A 26098-nucleotide genomic window follows, 5' to 3' on the forward strand; every position below is an offset into this window, starting at 1 on the left:
ATCATCAGTGATAACTGAACAGTAACACACCTATAATTATGTATCTCTCAGGTGTGTGCTTCAGGGAATCTAGAGTTGGACAAAGAATAAACATAAACAAAATCAAAGCTTCATTAAGTACAGGAACATGTATAACACTGTGCCTACAGAAAAGGCAGTCATATCTACAACTGATATGACTGACTCATCAAGACTCAGCAACTCACACAAAAACAATCTATGGATAAATAGCCAGCCAGGTAAAAGCAATTATGTGTGTTTTTAGTTTAATGTCGAACGGCCCCTTTAAAGCCAGTTATCCCCGCAAAAATACATGAGAGCAGACATATGTGGGTACGGTGTGAAAGTACCATGGCCAAACTGAAACTAACTAGTAGCCCCATGAAAGCTGCTGTGTTGCATTTTATACTCCGACCACTAAAAAAGCACCACATTCACTCTACTTCCCCACAGAATGAAGGACAGAAAAAGAAGAGATCTGCAGCATCAGGCCAGTACGCAGGAAGCACGGCCCGACATCCCTCCAGTTTTCAATATCTGTCATCTCTTCAGTTGCCTATCAATCAGGAAGTGTTATCGACCTGTCAGATTCCCTACACTTATATAACTTACAACCTTTCAAAATAAGGTTGAGCGTGATATTTTAAATGGCCATTCGTGTTTGTCCCTCATGTCATGTCATTTAAATCGATCCAAATGCCCTTCATTCATCTCTGTTTTTCAAAGCAGTGTGTAATCTTCAAATAATAGAATCCAGTCAACTCTCTCCAGAGTTTAAAAACCTTTAAAAACACACAACACACATGGCGTCCTTCATGAACTAGTGAAACCAAGAAATGAGGAAAATTCCACAACACTGCTCTAACTGGTTCTACCGGAACCACCCTCCTAATTAAACAAGTATGTACAAACTCACACTTCCTGGCAACAGAACCTTGAACATAGCCGCAAGTATGTATATAAATAACCACAATGCTGATCGCACCTTATGAAGTTCTAAAACTAATCAACATTCACAGGTGATTTCATGTTAAGATAAAACCTTATTTATCTAATGAAAATCCTTTTGCCTAAGATGCGTGATAAATATAGATACAGAGTTACAGAAATATACTACAAAAAAATTCTACAAAAAAAATTAAAAATCATCTCCGAGGTAACCAAAGGTCAGTGCTCCGGTCTTAAATGAAGCTGTGACTTTCCTGGTTTATGTTTTTTTGCACTAAAAAAATTTACCACAACCGGTAATCTCCAACTGAAACGATGCCACCGACCGCAGTCAACTTGTAAAATGCTGCAAAGTTGAAGAGTTGACCTGCAGAAGTGGCTGGTATGCCACTGTTAAACCTAGCTGACACGCCCTCTGTTGCAGGAAAGAGAGGAAGGTAATTTTAGAAATGGTCCAAAGAGAGGGCACAGATGACGTCACCAGAAAATAAACCGTTTCTTCATGGGTTGATTTTCTGCTCTGGCTGACTCTCACAAAGACTAAATAAAGTGTTGTAGCATAATGTGTTTTGTACTATCTTGCACGCCAAATTTAGAACAAACTTCCGGTCTTTGCTGATGTTTTGTATGAGGCACAATGACGTCTATGTTGACCTATTCACCCCTGGGGAAACCAGTTTTACAAAACCACTAACAAGGGCATTTCCACTTGCAGATGAGCCATGACAGTAGTGCATAACAAACATTTGGTTTGAAATCTGGGTTTGGCAAACACTGGTTTAAAACAATTGAGATAGCTACATCTAAATGATTTTTGCTTCTTGGAGAGCAGCCCGACATGTGAAAACCACAAACACCAAAAAACCCAGAGAGTAAAGCTGTAGGATGTGTTTTAATTCACTGCCCTCAGATCTAGATGACAGTAATGTGTCATAACCTCTGACCCTGTTCTGGGAAGGAGTTGCATGATTGACTGAAAGGCTGAAAGACAGAGAGACAACGACACACCAAAGTTTTAGAAGGTTTTGGGGTATAGCCTCTTTGAATCTCGAGAAAACATCTGCCATTATACTTTCATTTGAACATGGTAACTCCATCGCATGTGTTTTTTTAATGATAGTGACAGTAATGGTATCAGTTATGACTATTATTAATGTTGTATATATAATACATCTACATATTTATATTAATATTTAATTGTTTTAGACATTGGGAGTAAATATATATATAAAAAAGTCTAAATGTCTTTCAGTATCGTCATATTTCTGTTGTTATCTTACATAATCATGGACAGGTACTTTGCCTCATCCTCATGTGTCCTGTGTAAATACAATTGCTAGCCGGATCAAGATCTTTATGACAGGAGGCGATGGCATTCATACCATTTTCGTCCAAAGGGGTTTCTAGAATCATTACATCTTGTTTTACATCGATGTGTGCATTCAGTGAAGAAGAAGAGGAGAAAGAGAGAAATAAGAAAAGAAGAATAATCATTATTGATCCCATACAGAGCTGGTGGGCAGTTTAAATGTGAGGACAATTGTTCACACTTTCACACAATCTGACAACCAGTTATGTTGATATGTGTGTTGGTGAGTGAAGTAGAGATAAAGACTATCAAAAGTGTTAGTTTCATCACTGAATAGTTTGCATTTGCACTGATCACCTGCAAAGATGCTCATCATCACAGAGTGCTCGGCTTCAACCAGCAAAGACGTCTCAGTGTCCTGTCGTGCTTCATCTGCCCAGTAGATGTCCTCGCTGAGCTGCTGCAGATCAAGATGAGCGATGTATAGAGCAGTTTGAGCAAGTGGTTTGTCATGTCGTCTTTTTGTGCTCTGCTGCAGTTAAGTTGTTTGTATTATTTCGGTTTGATTCCTGTCTACAGAATGAAAGTAAACCTTTCTTTTTTTCTTTTTTCTTTTTTTTTTCCAAACATCATATGGGTCATTGGGGGTTGTGAAACTAGGTTACCACAATTGCCACAGGAAGTGACCTATTTGTCCACCAACAGTTTTTTTCCAATTTGATTTTCACAATGAAATATGATTGTATTTCATTGTATTTGAGCAGCTTAAGCTTAAAGTGAAACTCAAAAAGCAACCTTTATTTGTGATTGAATATGAGTCAAACCTTTGTGTAAATGCATAATTACGACGAAAGAGGCACTTTTAAGATTTACCATAGGTTCATTTTTGGGCAAGCTAATTTTCAATGGCGTGCGACCTAACAGGTAGGAGGTCCACCATTACTCTCCTGCCTGTCGCACTTGGGGATAAACACTTTTTGTCTGCCTTGACAGTGGCGCGCCGGAGATCCAGCTCCGACGGAGAGTAGTTCAAAGACCTTCTTTTTAGTAAACTCTGTGTACACAAACAATGTTCTCCATGCTCGTGTTTATGTGTAGAGACCCTGGTGATACTACAAGCAAAGTTTCATGTTGTGTCAAGCCTTCTCGCTAAAAATAGCGATTTTGATTATAAAAGTGCCCCTGCACCCCATCGAAAATTAGCTTGCCTGAAAACGAACTACGGTAAATCTTAAAAGTGCCTCTTTCATCTTAATTATGCATTTACACGAAGATTTGACTCATGTTCAATCACAAATAAAGCCTCGGCTGCTTTTTGGCGAGAGCGAGAGATTTTAATCCTTTTCAGCATCTTGATCATGAACAATGAACAAATGTTCTTAGTTGAATAGCTTAAACCAAACATTACAGGTCCAGTGTATAGGACTCAGGGCAAAAGTGGAATATAATAATATAATCATGTTTTCACGAGTGTATAATCACCAGAAACTAAGAACAGTTTTGTTTTCATGATGTTTGAATGAGCCTCCATGACAGACAGTTTTGTATAGTAGCCTAGAAGGGACAAGCAAACACTGGCTCTAGAGAGGGTCCTTCATATTTTCATGTTTTTTATTGGCCACCAAAGAGGGTGGTGAGAGGACGGCTAAATGCCACTGAGTCCTACACACTGGACATTTATCTTTGGTCTAAAATGTTTTTGTCCACCATATATCCCACAAATCTGTTCAACACGCGTGACGCATCATTTCAAAAAACGTACTACAACAGAAACGAGAGGACACACTTGAATCGCCAAGTCTTCTACCGATTGAAGTATAACTATCAATAATAACTTGGGATCTACTAAAGTACAACATTAAATCTTTTTCAAGAAACAAAGTCAAACTGCCTCATTATCTAAGGTGTTTTGAGTAGAATGGACTGCAAATGGCCAGAACAAGTGGGATGAACAATTAGTGTCTTTGTACATTTGGGCATGCAAAGTTATCACACTTTGCCAAAAGACCCTTCTCAGCTCTTGTTTTGGCTGACAGTCTCAGACGGACGGGAACAGACATCAGCCTCCTTAGAATTTGAAGTATAAGCTGCCCTTGTGGTTCATGTTTATACAGCACTTATGGCTCTTGACGTGAGCTTGACATTACTGTGGGAAACCTGTGCCCCCACAGCAAATTGTTAATTGTTTCCAACTCTCAAACTTGCTTGTTTTTATTTCATGTTTTGTTTTCTTGCCCTCCCTGGGTCACAAATCCGACAGATCTGGGCCAAAGTGATTAAAATTGAAATGATTTTTATGGCAGACTGGGGCGTCTCAAAACCTGAGCAAGGAAGCTGCTCTTTAGTCTGGTGGTACCGCACTCAAACAGAGTTCACTCTGGTTCACCATCGCCATGTTGCGCTTGTCAAATTTACAGTCGCAAATAGACACATTACTTCACTGCTGTGCATCCGTCAAACAGCGCCGGTGTTAACAACATTAACAGCAGCTCTAGTCTGCTGACATGAACAAATAAGCCATGACAATGAGAAAGCATGCACAATACCAGGACAATGAAACTGGAGCAGCTCAAAAAGATCTACTAGCTGTTCTATACTTTTACATACAACAAACCAACAACGTAGGCAAACAAGGCAACAAAAAATGCTGTGCTGATCTTTCATCATATCAACTTTGGGATATTTACTCCTCAGACTGGATTAGTTGTTGAAAACCACTTTCTATCTCTCTTTTTTTGACTCTAGAGAAATGGATTGAATTGCTTCCTGAAACTCTGAGGCAATATCCAAAAGCTTGTGAACGTTTGGTTTTTACATCCTGTTTCTTAACCGTTCTTTGGGCTACTACTAACAAAGCCATCAGGCATTAAATAGCATAATGATCTATATATATATCTCCATCACTGAATGAAGTTTGATGGTTACGTTTATTAACTGAAACATACTTATTCATGTGCATTTTATTTAGTTGCCTGTTTACTTATTGCAATGTGTTGCTTTAATTAAAAAACAAAAACAACACCAAAAAACAATGTTAAAAGCCCCCCTTGACTTTAATAGCAGCGTTGCTATTGGAGACAACACAGTTCACCAAGTAATCATATTACTAAATGTGTTGATACACCCGAAACGTGCAACCTAGTTATGAAACAGCAGCTCCCTTCCACTGCAAAGTTGCTTTAATCTCAGTGAGTCTGAGGATAAATGTGCCTCATTCCTGAGAGTGAGCGTCAGTTTCATAATGGTTTTAAACAAGTGTTTCGGCTTTGTATTACAGGTTGCTCAAATGTTACTAATAATACACAATCCTATCTGTTCTGTAAAAACAAAAACAACTCTCGAACGATTTACATGACACTTCTAAATAGTTACAAAGTGCTTGACATAAAACCTGAATCCAAAACTGATAAGTAGGTTGTCCAATACAATAATTTACTATGGTGCAATAGCAATATGTACAACACAATATGTATTCTACAGTGATTAAAACAAAGAGAATGAAATGTGCAAAGTATTTACACTAGGTGCAATGTGCCAATAAAACAAATGTGTTGGCTGAATTTCAACCCAGAAAAAAAGCGAAAACTCAGCCATTATAACATAAAGATGACATCATCTTGTTCAGTTCATCTGGTCTGGACTGACCCACTTCCTGTTCACATTGACATTTTCCAAGGGAACCAAAAGAGGTTAACATTAAGCCATACAGACTGACAGATAATAGATTGAGATTGATGATTCTCATCCAGCGTCATCAGCACATCATCATCGCCCACGTCGGGGAAAGTTTTTGAAGCCCTTAAATGCTCCTGATGTGTATTTCCTGTGAAATGTCCTTTGGTGTCACAAAGAGCTCACAAAGAAATAAGTCATTATTTTTAGACTGTATATAAGCTGCATGTCGAATGATGACAAACAGATAGAGACAGGATGGAAGTGAGGGCCTATTGCTGCGGGATTGCCGTTGATGGACTTAAACAACCTGTTACAGCACTTTGAGTAGTGAACAAGTGCAGCAGTTTTTACAACTTTTGACCAGTTAATCATGGAAAATACCACACTGACATGCATACATGTTACCATGTGAAGTTATTTTAAAGGTCCCATATTATGAAAAACACGTTTTCTCTGGTGTCTGCATATATAAACTGGTCCTCCCTGAGCCTACCAACTCCTAGAATGAGGAAAGCAAACAAGTCCTGCATGGTCTCTGCAGCCCACCCACTGGTAAAACGCAGCTCCTACAGGCTGTTCAGATTCAGCACCTTTCGTTACATAACGAAAGGAGAGATTTTCATTGGCCAGCCTCTTCTGCATGATGATAGGAGATATCCGAGAGAGGGGTGTCCATCCCTGAGATGAAGTGCGGTATGTCCGGTAAGCTAGCAGTGTTTCGCAATGTCGTTGCTCAGAGTTAGACACGCAAATTGCTCTGTTGTTGGTTGTAAAAATCAACATCAGTGACTAAATTCTGTCCCAGCTACAGAACAACATAAGAGACAGTGGTTGCGTTTCATTTTTAAATGAAAGTGCTATGCTTCCTCTTAGTTTGTATGTGTGTGCTAACCACTTCACGTCGGACTGCTTCAGTATCAAGGGTCAGTACAAAGCTGGCTTTGCCTCGACACTGACCCTTGTAAAAGGATCAGTCCCACCATTACTGGACCCAGCAACTGCACCTGAGCCACAGGTAAGTGTCGCCACGTTTTGGCAGTATTCACAGTTGCCTATGAGTATGGTGAAGTCAGCTGGAAATTAGTTAACTAGTTAGCTCCGCTTCAGTCTGCTATGCAATGGCGTTTGAAGCGAGTTTGATGTTAATAATATTACGATGGAGTTTGGTTGTCTCAGTAAAAAGTCTGGAATCATGTGCAGACTGGAGAAAGAGACGATGCGAACAGTGTCCAAGAGTTTGGAGACTGTGTTGGAGACAAACACAGCTTTCGCTAGCTGTTAGCCACTAGCTACATGGTAGTGACCGTAACAACACATAGAACAAACTAACATTATTCAGACACACTGACCATTCTGAAACGTCCTGCTGCAGCCGCAGAGTCTGTACTTCTACAGGAGCCCCTCCTTCTGGGTCCGATTCTGGGTCAAACTGGTATGGTTGAATGAAAGAATCTCTGCGAGCCATAGTGATACATACACCGTAAACATTAGCCCATGCTACTGCTCATATGGAGCTCATTAGCATTTAAAGGTGCAGGCACAGAAACAGCCTGCTCTCAGTAAAGCTCACTTGAGCAACTTTTAGACAGCTGAAATTCAGGAGCACGGATGGGTTTGGGGCAATACATTTCAAATATAGTATTGTTGGACCTCTGACAGCTGTATGAAGTTGATGAAAAACAGTGTAATATGGGACCTTTAAAAGCAAGGCTTGGCCACAGATCACTTTCTGTACAGTTCAAGATCAGCAGACTAAGCAGACATTGGTACCAAAGCACTTGAAAGTGACTGACAAATGTATAACAGCTGCAAACATAAAGCTGGAAAACTTAGGTAAAGCTAAAACATTCCTGGAGCATCATAGCTGAACAATGTTGCAGCGTCCTCCTACACAACTGAAGCAGACAGGGACTTGTTTTAAAAGAAAAACACAAGTTGGCTCTCCATTGGAAAGATTGTGAGTAGATAATGACTGAATTTAGCACACAGGATATTATAACTGTTTTCAGGTTGATAATTTATCATGACTAATAAACTGACCTTTATTTCTTACTGCTGGAGTTCCCCTTTAACTTGAATTTACTGGCATGATAACTGATAAAAACTAATCCAAAGATATTTCCTTATGTTCTATCGGATACTTACTGAAATATGCTGCGTTTCTCATGTGTTTTGGGGCCCAGCGTGGCACATGTCCAGTGCCACGTCAGCTAATCTTTTCAATCACAGAAGTGGTTGGTAGAATATTAACAAATCTGTCTATCACTGTTAGATTCTGTGCATAGAAACACTCTTGCACAATTTGCAGTGCAACATTTTGGTTTCATTTTATATTTGAATTGACAGTTCTGCTGAAATAGATAGTTTCATCTTCTGTGCACCGCAGCCTGCAGCACTACAGGGGTGTGGACACATTTGCAAGTAAGACTTAAGAAAATGCCAAGCTGAATCTCCAGCGGAGATGACCCAGTTTAATCTTTGCAAAGCAAGAGGACTTCAGTATGGATCAGCACTGATGTGACCAAGCTGACAAGCAGCTGTAAAATGATTCTCAATTGGTTTTACACAAACATTACTACACTTCTCAGAGAGATTTATGAGTTTAAACTGAGAAGAACTGTAACCTAATTACATACCACACGACCTCTGCCAAGTTCAATATCGTTCGTGTGTGGAGCAGAAACAGGTCACTACCACTGGCCTCTGATTTGAACTGGGCTGATGCCAGCATACTGAACGTGAAAAACGTGAGATGGCAGCAGAACAGGCAGAGCTGGAAGGACACTGTATAATGCTGACTTCTAACCTCAAGAGTGAAATCAGATTTTGTGGAAAGTCCTTTGTCAGGAAATGTTTTCGCGTGTCTGACTTAAATAAATGAGCATGCCATTTTACACACAAAAACTATACCGATGGTACATGACGGTGTGGGTCTTATTGATGGAATCCCCCACACGGAGAGACAGTGCAGTGGGATGGTGATGACTCATTAAACAGTTTCACAAGCTACCACTCAAAGTTAAAATGGGTCACAATACTCCTCAGGTCGTAGATAAACAAAGCTTACAGTTGCACATATTGACATTTGCATTATTTAAAAATACATTCAAAATAAATACAATATCTATTTACTACCTGTTGTTCTAACTTGCTTATTGAGGAGGACTATTGGGGAATTGACAGTTTCAGTCCCCTTCTCCTCTTTTTCCAATCCCACATACAATACAATTAGATTTTTTGTATTTTGGTTTCTGCTGCCTTGAGGGAGCAGTTCAGACAGATGAAGAGAGTTCCTCCATCACCTCCTGTGAAAAAGTAATATATTGACCAGGACTTCGTAAAACAATGTAAACTGATGCAACTTAAGTTATAGAAAGACCTGTTAGGTTTTACTGCGGTCCATAGAAGATTGCACAGCTCGAGCAGGGAGCACATCGCCGGCCTTGGTTGCCGCTGTGTAAAGCCTGATCTGGTCTAAAGTGCAAAAGTGAGGGTTGTTCAGTTTACTGAGAGTTAGGTTGACTTTGGCAGGACACCAGAGTCTGTTCATCTGACAATGTGCCACAGATACAACATTCATTTTTAAAATATGAGCTCAGAGTTGATGATGGTAATGACGAGTCTTATTGCTCTTAAATGCTGAGACTGCTCCTGGAGACAGATATGGTTCTCTACAGATAGCTGATAAAACACTAAAACTTAAAAGGTAAATGAGTCCACAAACACAGCTTGTCTACGTATTCATGAATTTACACTCCTGATGAGAGAGCCACCCACTGCTATCTTGTCTAGGTGAACCACTAACCCCGACCCAAACCCATAAGCAACTAATTTAGTGACATTTTTTCAAAGCCACTTAAATCTGCAGAGTGGTTTTTAGGTTTTTGTTCATTAAATAAGACCTGGCGGTGGAGCTAGATAATATGTTCAAAGACCACTAAGTCGTCAGGATTGGAATTATTAGGTAGAAAATGTAATGTCCCAAGCTGAAATATACATTTACTGGCACAACATATCGAATTAGAGCACAGGGATCTCTGAAAAGAAACAAATCTGTGCATCGTTTACTCGATTAAGTTGAAAAGAAAAAAAGAAATTTGAAACTGTAACAAACTGTAAAATAAGCCAGTGTTGATCAAATATTAATCAAGGTTTGTTGTTGCATAATATATTTCTCACTGAAAATATTTTCAGAAGCATATTTTGGGGGGCTGTTTAGGCCAGGCCGCCATATTGAAAACAGACGCAGTGACCACAGATAAAGACTCTTGGCTGTCCTGGCTACCAAAACACAGATTAGAGAAGCTCAGAGCACAACACACACAGACCAACGGCATTACTCCACTATATCTTTGCATACAGCAAATAGTTAATGGTTAATTTAAACTTTAAATTATAGTTCATAGAAAAAATAGAACTTTCTCTCATGGAGAGAATACGGTTCTTACTGCTAAACAAACTGGATCATTTCAACATCAGTTCCCCATCCCCTTCTCCATTGCAGCCTTTGGCTAACCCTAGCCCTGGGAGGTGAGGAGGGTGATGTTAGTTATGTAAAGAGATAGTTATGTACATGTCAAGCAAGGATATATTTGTAATACTGAGGGTTTTTTACAGCTGTAAAGAAAAGGATTGTCATGGAACCCTCAATCGAACAATATCCAATGGTTCAGAAAGAAATACATGAAGTCCTTGGTAAAATAAAGTGGTGTTAGCTGTAGACTGCCTTTGTTTTTCTGTTTTTAAATTTGGTAACATACTAACAGGTTTCTGTTTAATTCAGCGGGGAATGTTTTTTGTTTTTACAGTAAATTCAGAAAGAAATTACGCACGTCTTTGATCTATAATTTCTCACGTTGTCTTTAAAGTTGAATTACCCACAAAGTGTGGTTCCCGATGTAGAGGAAGTCTCTTCTGTCAACATGTCACCAAGTTCTCACTTGTGGTCTCCTCTAACCTGTGAATTCCACAGTGCATCTTGTTTAAGTGGGTCAATGGAAACCTCACTCTCTCTGAAACATCACTGATTAACCCTGACTGACACAGCAGTGTTCAGGCTATTATGCTGTCATCAGGCTTAAACTTCTCATTTACTGCCTGCTGTCACACATGTTGCATCAGAGTGTCACTAAATGGCATTTAAAGTTAAATGTGTCTAGGAACAAAGTGCTGGGCTCAGCAGCATACACCGGGATGGGTTGCAACTGAGTTACAGAGACAGAAAAGAGGATAAGAGAGGGGGGGGCAGAGAGAGACCTGATGACGTATGTAATAATGTGAGTTTACAGTGCAAGGTATAGAATTAACAGCATGCTAATGCTTTCTTTCTTTCTTTCTTTCTTTCTTCTTTTCTTTCTTTCTTCCTTGTGTAATTTATTGTGCTAAAGCGTTTTCTATGATAGAAATACACACACACACACACACACACACACACACACACTTACATACGCACACACACAGAGCACAAAAGCAGTACCTTATCCAGCCCAAACCAGTTTTTGTGAGCAGTGAGATTTGGCCTCTCAGCATGCAGGCAAAAAAAAGAAAAGAACAAAAGTATAATTGCATTAACCTGGTTTGAGTTCTAATACTTCACAACAAGCAGGAGTGGGGGGGGGAGTGTGTGACCATGAACAACTGGACGTCTTGTTGAATATGACATCAGCAAGTCCTATAATTAAGACCAACAGAAGAATCAAAGGGAAAACAGCTCACATTATTGCATACCATTTATTATTTCCTGATATATGAACTGTCATAATTGTTCTTCTTTAGGATGCTGACGACCCTGACTGAAACCATGTGACATTTGGAGTTATTTTACGGTACAGTTCTTGAGAAAAATTGGAAAGTCATCTCCAATTACATTATAACATTCATACATACTCTATAGTCAAAAATCTCCAAATTTCTTATGGTTATAGTCAGGGTCATTTTAAGCAGGATAACATTAAGACTCTCTTCTAACCTCTTATGGATTTTTTTAATGACAGTTGAAATATGGGAAAATGATCAGTTCTGCGAATGACAGGCCTTTTTTTGTCATGTCTGATCACCAACCGTGGTGCCGTGACAAAGTGCTGTCTAGGGTGCCTTTCCAGTGACTTTTCTGTGGGCTAGTGTCCCATCGCATACAGCAGGTGCCCTTTATATTTTTTTTTCCCCTGCCCCTCGAACACCCTGGGTCCACCACTGTCCAAAATCCCATACACAAGACAAGGGTTCCAAAGACATTTTAACCTGGGCTAAAGAAACACTGTCTGGCACATGTGCAACCCTTGTCTTGCCAGGGACCACATCCATCAAAATATGAAACAACACAACTTCTTCCATTTGTCTTTCCAAGCAATTTTGTTTCTTGTTAGACTCCATCAAGTAGAAAATATTTCTTCATTTTATTTTTCACTCCTCCCTTTGACCATTAAAAAGAAAGATGTATTTCAGTTTAAATCATCATTTAATCACTCATTTTTTGTTTCTAAAACAAAAAATTGAGTGACCAAAAGATACGCTGACCTTTGTGTTACACAATTCATATGTAGACACTGAAGCTGATACACTTTCATCTGTGACCTCTGTGTGAACTCACTGCTGTGGCCATGCTCTCTCAATTGATCGACAAATGTTCAGTCCTGTTTTATTATCATTTGGACACGTACACTGAGGATAACTTGTGAATAAAAACACACTCATAAACAGAAAAAATCTAAGCAGGCATGTCTGTGCAATACGTACACACACACACACACCTGCACACACTACGTGAATTTCAGCACAACCCCGAATGGACTTTTGGATAGGCAGAAATCAATGCCCCAGCAGGGTTCAACCTGTGGTCATGTCACTTTAAATGACTTCTTCATTTGGACTTCTTCGTGACTGTAGAGACACCTGAAGCTATAGACTGAAGATGGACACTGCTGCACGTTGTCAAGATTGCAGTGTGTTGAGCTCTCAGGGTCACCGTAACTGTGGTTGTTAATTATGGTATCCGTTTCTATAATAAGATACAAACATATAACAATGATCGGATTATCATAACATTTCAATTTATTCAATTCAATATAATTTCTCTAATCGTGGATGAGTTTGTCTGTCATCATGACACAATATGATTCTGTATGATTCTTACTAAGCTGATATTTGTGTTATGATTTATCTAGAAAAAAATGATTTCATCACTACAAGACGATCTCAGGTTCCCAAGGCGATAGAATGAAGCTTTAAGTGGGAGCAACTCCCAGCTAACCAAAAATGGGCAAAGAGGTGGTGCGTGGGTGGGAGCTGAGAAGAGCGGAATGAAGCCGAGCTACTTGAACAGGCCCAGGCAGCTCCAACCTACTACGCTAGTTAACAACCTAAATGTTTTCATTAGAAAATGAAATGGATCGCCTTGTGTTATTTGTGTGAGTGATCACAGGATGACTTGTGTTTATTCAAGTTAAATTTGCCCTCTGTGTTTGTAGTCAGTTTAACGTAAGGTTCTGATCGAAGCCAGAGGCTCCAGTTCTGTCTGTTAACCTGTAATGTCTTTTTTTTTTGTTCATTCAATGTTCATGAAGTACATTCTTCCTTCGTTCAGCAGCCAAATACGAGAGACTTATAGTACATAACAGTGGATTTCAGAAGCACAGGGGTTCATTGCTACATACAGGCTGAGAAGCCAGACAGAAGATAAATCAATTTTTGAATCCCTTAAAGATTAAAAAAAGAAACTCTGAGCTTTCCTTGACTCCGGGTGTTTATTCCTCCTGAAGCTCCTAAACACCATCTTCTGTCTCTCTGCTCTGGTCTGATAGTACAATCAACTGCACAGCAATTCCATAATGCCCTTCATTATGTAGAAACTTAAGCCTGAATACAATTCATAGGAGTGAGTTCTACAAAAAAAAAAAAAAAAAAAAATTGTATGGAAATCCTATATTGTTATGAAATGGTGTGAAACTGCAGCAGGAATGTATACCGCATTGTCCACTTCCTTACACTCACTCATGATGGGGACTTGCTTGCAAAGACATTACTTCATGGTGCAACTAGCACTCACAAATATGATAGCTTCAACTGTTTTAAAATGAGCCTTTTGCCTGATTGTAAAGCCATTCATATACTGTATCTTCTCCTATAAGAAAATACTTCTGTGATGTTACATCAGCAGTGGGAGGCCACGGACTGACAGTGATGAGCTCATGCTATCTCTGTATCTCTGAATACCAACAGCTCTTCAGCCAGACCACAAAGATAACAAATGTGTTATATGATCTTAAGGTGGAAAAGCCAATGTCCATTTCTAGCAGACTGTGGTCAGCGAGGAATTTGAGTCATTACAATTCATGCTCCTTTGAAGCTGCCGCACACTACTCGCTTGATTTCGGTATTGCAGTGAAAATCTGTGACCGTTCAACTCGTATGTTGAGCGAACTCAGTATTCAGTATGATTTCCTATAAAAACAAAGATGCATTCAGCAGGTTAAATACAATTATTCATGATTAAGTCAATCCCTGTGCTTTCTGTGTATATTGACTGATTTGTGCTTTCCAGGTGGCTCGAGTTCCACAGCTGCTCAGACTGATCTGATGTACGAAGAGAAAGAGGTTTGATTCAACCTTAATGTCAAGTCAGTACTGTTTCAAAGCAAATATGACTCTGATTTCGCATGAAATGTTTGTGGGAAGAGAGTGGTCTTGTTGAAGCGCACCGGGAAACATGAGGGATCTTATATATCAAACAAAACAATAGCATCAACCTTTGGATTGAGCTACCAGTGATAGTCCCCCAGGCTATAGATTTCTGAAAAGCCACAAAACTCTTTCAGCTTACTCGTGCACTAATAGTGTCACATAGGCTACAGAGTTGCCCAACTTGCATATACGATTTGCAGATGACATTCCAAGCTCCAAAATCCAGGAAGGTTACAGGAATAAAACAAGACCTAATATTCCAGCCTTCAGAGGAATTCTTGTTTGTGTGTGTGTGGGTGTGTGTGTGTGTGTGTTCTCTGTAAACCAAGGAAATGAGAATGCTTGCTCAAAGAGGTTTTTCCCATGACTCCTTGGAAGCTTGCATGGACAGAGAGGATTTACAGGAATTGGAGGAGAGGTGAAGCAACAACGGCTCTGCAACGACCAACTGCCAAGAAAGTGAGGAGGGCGTGATGTGCCTGTGTGTTTCTTGGATACCCACGTCCTCTGGGACAATACCAAACCAATATCTTATGGTCTATTTACATTCATAAAGAAAAGTTTAATGATTTACAGTTGCAGAAATTGTTGAATATAATTGAGGAACCCGAAAACAGATTGACTATTTGACTTAAATATTTAAAAGAAGACTTTTTTTTTTGGTACGGTTATTATTTATGACCCCTATTGTCATCAAATATATCCTCAGTGTTTCATTTTATATGAATAGACTTCTCCATTACACTTGTTTTCATTTGCGTTGATGAAAAGAAGCAACTGGCAATGTTGTTGTAACATGTGGGAACCAAAACTAAAACCTCTATGCAGTTCATTCACTCACGCATGCATGTGCAGTTCACTGCAGATAACAATGATTTCAAAGACTCCACCTGAAGACAACACATCATGAAGACTTCTTCTGCATTTGTGTGTGCACATGTGCAGGACTGACACGTACGCATGTATTAGGTGTGCATATATGAGCGTGGATGCATGCATATCTGCTGGTCTTTGCACACATGTATATATATCTGTCTGTCTAAGTGTGTACATCTGTATATCTGTGTGACTGTATGTTTACCTATCGATCTTGTCTGTGTGTCGAACCAACACAATTGATCTCCTCCATTCTATTTCGGTTGTGTAAGAAAATCATGAGTGATTGTTGGCCCCGGAGTGTTACGATTTCTTTGAAGAGCAAAAGTGAAGCTGGAACTCTGGGTTGAATCTCAATTTATAGGAGCCATATCAATTATCTTGAAAGATCAGCCTTCTACCATCTTAAAAACAAAAATCAATGGTCTCTCATCATCGAGAGAAAAGAAAGGGAAAATCCTTTGAGCCTGTCTCTATGATTTCACCCGTTTGGCATAGTTTCCCCTAATTATCCAGTATTTTATTCTTGATTTGAAGTGGCTATATTAGCAAGAGTGGTGGCAGAAATGCTGCTGATTCATAACAATGATTGGTGTATTTGCGGAAAGGTTCTCACTTGTTGGCCGTTGACTGTAGTCTCTGTGGTGTGTTCAGGTGACGTGAGGTGACACACCCTCGTACCAACTCTAACGCAGGGGAGCCTGCCTCTTATATCTACTCTGTCCCCAAGAAGATCAAACGCCCTTCCTGAAAACGAGACGCTTCCATACTGAACACGGGAAACCTTTGTTTTCACAATAGCATATAAGTTTATAGTGTGTGTGTGTGTGTGTGTTTTGTATATTTAGACATGTCTGTGATTGTGTTGTGATTGGATTGTCACATTATTTTTCCCCATGTATGAAATCGGATATATGAATAAAGTTTGACTAGACCTAACCTGATATTGGAGCATAGACGAACCACCCTGTCATTGTCAGTAATGTAACCTTAAAGGAGATATTAATCTTGTATTTGTCATTTTGCTGTATGTTTCATGAATCAACAGTGGAAAGGTTAGGCCTCAAAGCTGCTCTCATAAAATGGGATTACTGCTCCAACAGTTGAAACAACGTGCTGAGAAGTCTGCTTATTTGTGCGAGCAGCATAATCCTAATGACCACAGACAGAAGGAACAGACACATCTGTAATTCTGTTTGAGCATTAGTGTAGAGAGATAAAGGCCAACACTGGAAATTGATCAAGTTTGAATAGCTGGTACTGAACATTGATCGTTTATGAATGGTCAACACCATGCAATCAAGGTCTGCTGCTTTGATTAAATCTTGACATAAAGGTTTGAACCTGAGACTAATCCTGATAGAGCGGAGACTGTTAAGATAAGGGCTTCGAATGACAGATACGGGGAGATAGAGTGGAGATTAGTTTCATTGTGTCCACTGAAAGCAGACAACAACAACAACAACAACAATGAGATGAACTCAGACACAGACTTATATACACACAGAGTACATAAAGAGTATCTGAATGAAGCCAAGACATCTCTGTTATGCAACATCTGAAATTCCTGACCAGCTTCCACATCTTCTGCCTGCCTTGCTTTACAGACGTCTTTGATACAGACCACAACCATTCCATTATGCACTGGTCACCCTTCTCTGAGAAACTGACTGCCCACACAAAAGATACATTACTCACATTTTTGGATGGATCAAGTGAAGCATGAGATAGAGGCAGAATGACAGACAGGCTGCGAGACAAAGAAAAAACTCAACTTAAAAGTGGGAGATAGAGAGATGAATGTGCTGAAATGCGTAAGAACAAGTGTCCAGATCCCTAAAGTACTTGATACCGCAGTGTCAAATGCTCAGTTACAATTACATAGCGTACACAGACATGTGATTAGGTGAGTACTAGTGCTAAGGAGCGAATAAGGATTGAACCATGAATGAGTTGATAATGAGTGAATAGCTAATGAGTAATTCCTGAATAATTACTGATAACTTAATCAGTTACTCTTTGTGTGCATACCAAAGTAAACAGAAGCATCATACTGAGTAGTTCTCAAGTATTTCCCATTAATCGCAGATTATTTGATCAATAGTTACACTTTTTGTGCCATGTTAAGAAAAAACGATCCACCACACTGACTAGTTACTACAATACCAAGTTTTTCCAGGGAGATCACAATAAATTCCTTCATAACATACATTCAAATATGAACACATCAAAACAATGTCTGCCCTTACATCTTATTTGAAATCAGAAGTTATATAACAGCAAATACATTATTTATTTATTCAGTCCATGTTACTGAGTGTGTATAATTACAATTTTAATTGTACATTTTAAAAATTCTTACTAATTATTCTACAAAACTCTATAGAGCCCCTTTAACCAAGAAAAAACAGAGCGACACAACACAGCTCACCAGCACAAAGCTGTTTCTATCATTACTCTGAAGGACACACAAAAAGACTAACTATTTATGAACCAATTAGTAATTAATGTTTCTACCTGGTATGTACTCAGGATGATAACTCACTTTACTCTGGGGGGCACAAAAAGAGTAACTTTAGTAAAGTCATTAATAGGTAATGAGTTGTTAGATGGAAATGTCATTTACTTTTCACAATAGGATGAGACAGTCGCACCAGATGAACCAGATATCCAGGAAGACTGAGAGGCAGAAACACAGACGGGAAGTCACATTAAAAAGACAACCTAAGTGACAGACAGAGAGACAGATGGACAGAGAGACAGACCTTTTTCTTTATGTAAAGCCATCAGCTTCACTCACTGAGCTTCTACCTTGACACGGTAACTGTCTGAACTCGAGCCAAACTTAAGGACAGGGACCCGGAGCAGGTCAGGTTAATGTGTCACCACACGCAGGCCCCGTTGTGAAATCCATGTGTGAATATGTGCAGGCCATGCAGAGCTGTAAGGAGTCAAAGGGAGGGTTTACGGTCAAAGGAGCTTATCTCAGCGATTGACCCTCTGGTATAAAAGGCCGGCAATGGCAGAGTCTCAGTGTGGACATGCTGCTTCAGCACTGAGCCTCCAAACCACCTTCTCTCTCCTTCTCCTCACAGCGTACCATCTACGCCTTCCTCTTCAGTCAGCCATGGGAGTCGCGTACAGTGTCGGAGAGTAAGTGACACATTACATGAAGACAACTGTGAACATTGTTTTGCTGGGTCCTGATCATGGCGGTGTTATCTGGAGATGGAACTGACTGTATGTTGATTTTACTTGTGGCAAATGTGCAAACCGAATACCTCATAATCACCAAGCAAAGAAGTAGTAGTAGTTTTAAGGTAATCAGTTTCCATGCTTTGTCAGAATGCGCCATGTAATTTAAGCAAGATTATATGAGCCTAGGCTTCCAAAGAACATTTCGGTAGGAGAGCATTTCCAGTCTTTTGCAATTATGTGTGCAAAGGAAAGCATGAGGGCGTCATGTTATCGCTGACTGGAAGGGCTGGATTGTGTGTGACAGGAAGAGAGGGAGAAAGGGAAGGGAGGAGAAACGAAAGAGAAGAGAGAGGCTTGATCGAGTCCAAACAACACTGACGTTAAAGTGGCTTTAAATTGACTTCCAGGATTTTTGGAGCACTGAATTGCCCAGAAGTGCGTCTGTTTGTTGAAACTGGAGAAGCTGGCAGGATCCAGTTGAAAAAGCTCCAAAAAAGGGGTTCTCCAGTATTCACGGACATTCAAGGCATGCTTCACTCTCCCGCTATTCATGCACGCACATGTCTAACCAGATGTTATGGAGTATGGAAGAGTGCCATTTGCTCAACTTGTTCGTTTTTTCTCTCATGGGAAATAGAGGTTGGGCCAACTGTCATTACAGCTTTAAACATGCAGCAACATTACATGCTCAGTATAAGTCACGGCGATTCATTAACTTAACATTATGCCATTGTGGCTTAATTAAAAACTGCTCATTATTTTCCACAACAAGCCGCATGAATACACTAAAATGGTCGATTCGGTTACATGACACATTGATTATCTGCAAGTAAAAATGTACTTTGTACCTTTCGCTTCTCCAGGGTTGACCACCTCTACACCTTCTTTGTGCAATGGTCACCGGAAATCTACACCAAGGGCAACAAGAAGCGCCGCCACCCCCACTACCTCATCAGAGAGAAACAGCAGAAGCACTACCTGGTAGGGGAGAAGAACAAGGTGGCTGTGATCAACAAGCTCCTCAGTAACCCCGTCAACCCCGCTGCTAACAACTGGGAGGTAAGCTTTTGCACAGAGGCACAGAAGCCCCCAGTAGCTCCCTAACTGCAGGCTTAAATCAGGTCATGACCTGACGCACTACAGTTTAAACATCTGGAGACAAATATCATCAAGTGTCCTCAATTTACAGTAACTGAGGCACCAATGTGCTTGGCAGTTCTCCCAGTCGGTTGTGGGAAATCCCACTCTCTATATATGGACATCCTCTCCCCCTCTCTCCCTCCACTCGCCCTCAGCATCCGGTGCTTCCCTTTCCTATTCAGAGGAAAAAGAAACTGTTCTGTATCACAGCCAACCAATGAGATGCACCTCCGTTCGAGCCTCCAACCAATTGCATGCCTAACCGCAGAGAGTGAAAGTAAATCAGAGGGTACAAAAGTGATGACTGCAGGGCGGTTTGTCTAGCAGACATGTGGTACAGCAGAGGGCACAGCTTGACAGGCAAAACAGGAGCTATGAGGCTGCTGCCAGATAATATCAAAGTGCTTTACATTGCTACTAACTGTGTGGAGCCGTATGTTGAGGTAGGACCGCTGTATTGTGTGTAATGTGTAATCACGTTAGGAGATACTGTGCTGTACTGTATGTATGGGGTACGGGTTGAATACTTTACTCTGAGGGGTGAAAAGTGTTTGTTTTCATATCATCCTTCCCACCATCCAGCACCGTATGATGCTACTGCGTTAAACCTGTCCCTGCATCTTGCAACTTACTGGTGCAAAAGTTTTAACCTTTCAGTTTGACGTGTCTGTGTCTGAATGAGTGACTCAGCCACAGACCTGAACATAATGTATGTAGAGGAGAATCTCAGAAAAAGCAAAAGTAGGGTGTGTGTGAAAAACAAGAGTATGAACTTGCTTGATTTCTAACCCACCTGCTCTCTTCCAGATCATCACAGTGAAGGACCCCAAACGCCGCCTGAGTCTGTGCAGCTCGGATGACTCAGAGGCAGACGAGCCCGACTACCAGAGAGAAGATGACGATGCCCTGCCTGTCCTGTGTGACGAGAGCCAGCTGGTGGGTGACTACCACCTTAAGAGAGTAAGCGAACGCGACATTTCAACATAATCAAACTGGAAGATGAGTGAAAGTTTTCCCCTTCATTAACACCCCCCTTTTCCAACAGCTCGCTGCGCACATGCCAGCAAGGACCCAGTGCTATCCGTGGCAGCTGGTCTACAGCACGGCCATCCACGGGAGCAGCCTGAAGACTCTGTACAGGAACATGGCGGGCCTGGACAGCCCTGTGCTGCTGGTCATCAAAGACATGCACCAAAAGGTCAGCATCTTCATCATAACCCGTCAATACTCCTAAGTACACAAATGTTAAATATTAACAGTATTCGCTGTGGAAGCCCTTACTGACCCGGTGTCTCTGTATTTTCAGGTTTTCGGGGCTTTTTCTTCCGATCCATTCAAAGTCAGTAAATACTGCTACGGTACAGGAGAGACCTTCCTGTTCAGCTTCAACCCAGACTTCCAGGTAAGAGTGGAACCATTTTTTTTTTTTATCACCAACCGTTTACAAATTATATCTAACAGCAATCTGAGAAACAGTGTATGGTTGCAAGGGAGGACTTTTAAATACCATTTACAGTGATGTTTGCGACCATTTCAAAAGCATGAATTGAACCTATTTCGAAAATTGTTCGCTGGGGTTCGTCCACAAGTTTTTTATGCGTCACATTTGTCGATTTCACAGGCGTACAGGTGGAGCGGTGAGAACTCCTACTTTGTGAGCGGCAACCTTGAATCGCTGCAGATTGGTGGAGGAGGGTAAGTCACAGTTTAAACAACGGCAGCAGTCATAAAGTAATAAAAAGCAAGGCAGTATAATGATTACTGCAACTGCGACAATATCTGCGATTATACTACCTGTTATCTGAGAGCATAATACATGAAACACTTTGAAAAGATTTGACACTGATTTGTGCTTTTTTGTGTCCACAGGGGCGGTTTTGGCCTGTGGCTGGATGCTGACCTCTACCATGGTTCGAGCTTCTCCTGTCCCACCTTTCACAACAAATCTCTCTCCACGCAAGAAGACTTTGTTGTACAAGACCTCGAAGTCTGGACTGTAAAGAACTGAGAAAAAGATCCAACTTTCCTGTCTTGGGTAATAGAATTTCTAGACATGTACATGTGGTTTAGCCACTGTTGTACAAACCCTGACGTTGCTACGGTCTGTGCACCTGGCTCAGACTAGACCACATACAGTCTGAAGACTGTTCATGAGGTTCTTGGACTGGACTTTCTTGTTATGCCGGTTTGATCTTTGCCTACTAAATCAGTTGGTTGGATGAAATCCTGCGATTCAGGGTCCCACTGCTCTAAACTATACCGGCTATTCATCAGTAGCCCCGTGCTAAGCCCAGTCAGTAACTGGCATCTGAAGCTTTAAGCCCTCCGTGCCCTCCATTGGTTGTGGAGAGCATTACGATACAAAGTTCACAGTAACACTGTTGGATAAAAAGATTGTAACAACTGTAAGCACATTCAGTATGTAAGGAGAATGCTTTTTTTTTTTTTATTTTATGTTTGTTGAACAACCAAATGTGTGATGTGAGATTTTAAAGGGCGTGGTTTTTACAGATTGTATCTATTTGTGTGTGAGTGCGCATACGTCTGATCTGCTGTCATGGCCCCAAGGTTTATGAAACACATGCTGTAATGGGCCATATAAATATTTAAGACAAAAAAAGGTTATATAAGGAATTTATAGTAAAAACACTGTAGCACGATACAGCCCACAGTGGCCTGTGGGACTCTAATTGTATTTTGGAGTTTTTTCTCACGTGAGGTTTGCTCTTTTGTTGTCCGTTTGGAAACTACAGCTGTAGACGGAGACCTGTCAGTTCAGGTTGAATTTTTTTTTTAATAATATAGGTATAGGATTGCACTAGAAACAATTTATTTTCTGTGATGTGTGTCCCGTTTGCGGAGGAAGCGACCTCAACTGTTAACGGTCACTTCTGTTTTTTTGACACACCTACCTGCCTATGTCCATATATTGAAAGTGGATTCAAGATAACATTTCAGATCTTTTTACTATCTATATATTTAAATGTATTTTTAAGAAAATTTAAACAGTTTGTTGCTGTTTGTCTATTTCTTTTTACATTTCTTTATGTTTATCTGCCAGGCAGTGCCGGCACTGCCAATGTTGTTTTGTGGAACCACATTATAACTTTGTCTCTCCAGGTGAAAGACAAGGTTTTCAAAGCATTCATATTTTGTTATGAATAAACCCTTAAAACATCACTTTTTTCTACTGAGGATGTTGTTCTTTCATACCAAAAAGACAAAATACAATTAGACTGTATAAAAACTGTCATATTTGTATGACTCTAATCTATATTTATTTATTTATGTTGTTTGTTTCGGACATGTCAATTCATAAGCATCACATTTCATCATTGTTCAAATAATACAACACACATGGCTGAAAGGGAAAAGCGGGAGAAGCCAAAGCTTATCAAGTCCCGCCCCCATTACCCACAGTATAAAATCTTCATTCTGATCTTTTCTTGTCTTTTGCAAATTACTTTTTTCTTTTCTTCTCTTTTTTTCTTTTGTTTTGACCTTTGACAAAACATATTACAGCAGTAGCATACAGAGCTGAATTCAAGCTCTAGACAGTACATACAGATTACATGTGTGTCTGCACATGTGTCCATATTAGTCCATCATGAGTGAACAACAGTCTCATCTTATGGCCTCATCTTATAGCCAGGCTTGCCACACATGACGTAACATGGGTACTAACACACACACACACACATTAGGATAAATTGAACAATCACAATATATCCACATCCATACATTTCTGAATATTTACAGAGAGAGGGGGAACAATAGAGAGGAATTAGAAGTTACGTAAACATTGTAGTAGTGCAACCGTGCTGTCCCGCAGACAACAGGTGACTACCTGAAGAAGGGCTGAAAAGGAGCTGCCCTTCCATCAGACCGACATGACACCACACATGCAACTGAACCTGAACAAAGCCCTGCACTCTGCTTTCAGCCCCAAACGACATGAATACGAATACTGAGCAAATCAAAATTGTTAATCCTTTAAGTTGCCGGTCTATAACAGGGCTCACACACAGTCAAACACATGCACACCTGTTAGCAATTTAGTGTTTTCATATAACACGACTTGACATGACTTTGACTCACAGGAAACCTACGAAGACGCACATGCGGGATGAGTTACAAAGATAAGGTTACTCAGGCAGTCACAGGTTCCAGTCAAGCGTAAAGTTGTCCTGATAATGGTTTTTAGATCTTGATCTGCTGATACCAAATTCGATCAGGTATACATTTGTATTCTATGTGTATTTACTTTTTTTAACAAAGCTGTGCAGTATGTGTGTAGAAAAAAACACCACATTAGAGTTAGTAAAGCCATTCAAATGTGTTTGACAGTAGAATAGTGCACCTGCATCACAGGTTGACTTTGATGATTTATGTAGTTAAATTATTTTAAATGATATGTGGACTGAAGTGTCACCTTGAATGTAAAACAAGGGTTGGGGATGGATTAAGACCGCCTCTAACATTACAACTGCAGGCAAAAAAGTATCAAGCAGCAAGAGTTCAGAGGTTGCAAAATACCACGGAAAAAGGTTAGAAAACCACACTGTATTTCCCAGTGATGTAGGTGGCCTGGTAAACAGGAGGAGTGCCTTTTACGTCTGTAGCCAGGAACTAACTGTCTCATACACGGTACATGGAAACAGAAACAGTCAGACCATAATCATGATTCCATAATAAAATAAAAATAACTGAATAAAGAAAAAACACCTAATATTGAGCCTATTTATATTTTCCATCCTCAATGCTGTTGGCGTCACACCTCAGAATCTTTATGGCCACTGTCACTGTCAAATGTAGGCTATGTATTATATATATATATATATATATATATATATATAAGTTATTTATTAGTTTCTGACTTTGGGTGTGGAAAAAATTTAAATTACTGAATCACTGAACTATCTCATGATATTAGTTGTTATTTCCCACTTCCTTTCACTGAGCCCACATGAAACAGTTTGGAGCTCCTCTGGGGAGACCTTTGCCAAATGAGCCCTCACTCTCCACTTTTCACTTGGACTACATAGTGCAGGGAATGGCTGTTTTTATCCAAATGTCTTCAAATATCTGTCCTTTTTGTTGTAAGTAAACAATCCTATCCAGTCATCAACCCTCATTACCATTGCCTGGATCTTAAATAAAAAGCACTTAATATACAAAATCATGGAGGTTGATGAGTTCATGAGGAACATAAATAAGCTGAATGTAGGCGCACAAAAAAGAGGGACATAGAAAAGTTGGACATGGTCTTTGAAACATAAACCACATCGCCATCTGGTGGCCGTTTTCTTCCATTACACGTCGGCAATCTTTCGGTTTCCCCTTGTCAGCTCGATGAGCTCTGGGATCGACTGTGCAGCTCCTACTATTCACAGTTCATTGTACAACAATGGCAGCAGTCGAGGATACACAACCTACCCAGGCAGATATATCCAAAACTAGCAGCGCGCCGGCTGAAGGATACGAAAAGAAATGTATTTTCTGCAAGATTGTTAACAACGAAATGGGCACGGAGCTTCTTCACTGTGTGAGAATATTGACATAATCAAATTATACAGTGCCAAGTTAGCTAGTTAGCGTTAGCCTGTTGCTTTTGTAAACAGCAGCCTTCTTAGCTGTGTAACAAATACTGGATTTGTGAACATGTAGCTAATATTAAATGTTCGTTGAGACGATATGAATTAACTGTACAGTAATTTTACTATCACAGTTTTATTAAATATTAAAGTGAATATACATATTGATTGGCTGGGCTATTGTGTTTTGCTGGGTGTGCCTCATGTTTCTCCTTCAAATACGCGAGGCTATTGGACGTACAAACAGGTGTGTTGTGTCCACTCCGTGCAGGCATATGTTAGCTTACTAGCTTTGCCAAAAAAAATTAAAAAAATATATATATTCCAAGGACCATAAATATATTCTAATACTTTTACTTTTCATAAAACACTGGAATAGAGAAGACGATAAAGAGCTGAAAAAAGCCCTCAGTCAATGAAATGGACTTAACGCCATGACCATAACAGACAAACTTGATAAAAAATTTAATTGAACTTAAGTGAATGGTAGTCCATACCCTTTCACGCTTCCAATCCTAGAGCTGATGTATTCATTTTTATTTCCTGACTTACTCATTTATCTCCACTGCAGGATGAGGAGATCTCATGTTTCAGGGACATCAAACCCGGAGCTCCTCATCATTACCTGGTCGTCCCAACCAAACATGTTGGAAACTGTAAATCACTCAGTAAAGAACAC

At 40.1% G+C, this 26098-nt stretch overlaps 2 protein-coding genes across 3 annotated transcripts in view; both read left to right on the forward strand.

Annotated features, from left to right (window-relative positions):
- Window positions 1-18515: 18515 nt before the first annotated feature.
- On the forward strand, window positions 18516-23005 carry ncoa7a (nuclear receptor coactivator 7a). 2 transcript variants are annotated; one of them, XM_030392487.1, is made up of 7 exons: window positions 18516-18640; window positions 19549-19744; window positions 20633-20785; window positions 20871-21023; window positions 21132-21227; window positions 21447-21520; window positions 21695-23005. In XM_030392487.1, the coding sequence occupies exons 1-7, from the start codon at window positions 18615-18617 to the stop codon at window positions 21831-21833; spliced, it is 837 nt and encodes a 278-aa protein (XP_030248347.1). In that variant the 5' UTR covers window positions 18516-18614; the 3' UTR covers window positions 21834-23005. The 2 variants fall into 2 exon arrangements, with proteins under 2 accessions (XP_030248347.1, XP_030248349.1); XM_030392489.1 differs by lacking the exons at window positions 18516-18640; window positions 19549-19744 and adding an exon at window positions 20025-20268.
- Window positions 23006-25190: 2185 nt separating this feature from the next.
- Window positions 25191-26098, forward strand: part of hint3 (histidine triad nucleotide binding protein 3) — a 3569-nt gene continuing 2661 nt past the window's right edge. Inside the window, exons 1-2 of the mRNA XM_030394785.1 lie at window positions 25191-25370; window positions 25991-26098. The exon at window positions 25991-26098 is cut by the window's right edge and continues 10 nt beyond it. Coding sequence (XP_030250645.1) covers window positions 25233-25370; window positions 25991-26098 — 246 coding nt within the window. The 5' untranslated portion in view covers window positions 25191-25232. The remainder of the gene's footprint in view (window positions 25371-25990) is intronic.

Source organism: Sparus aurata, chromosome 17, assembly GCF_900880675.1.
Source record: "Sparus aurata chromosome 17, fSpaAur1.1, whole genome shotgun sequence".
Taxonomy (NCBI): Eukaryota; Metazoa; Chordata; class Actinopteri; order Spariformes; family Sparidae; genus Sparus; species Sparus aurata.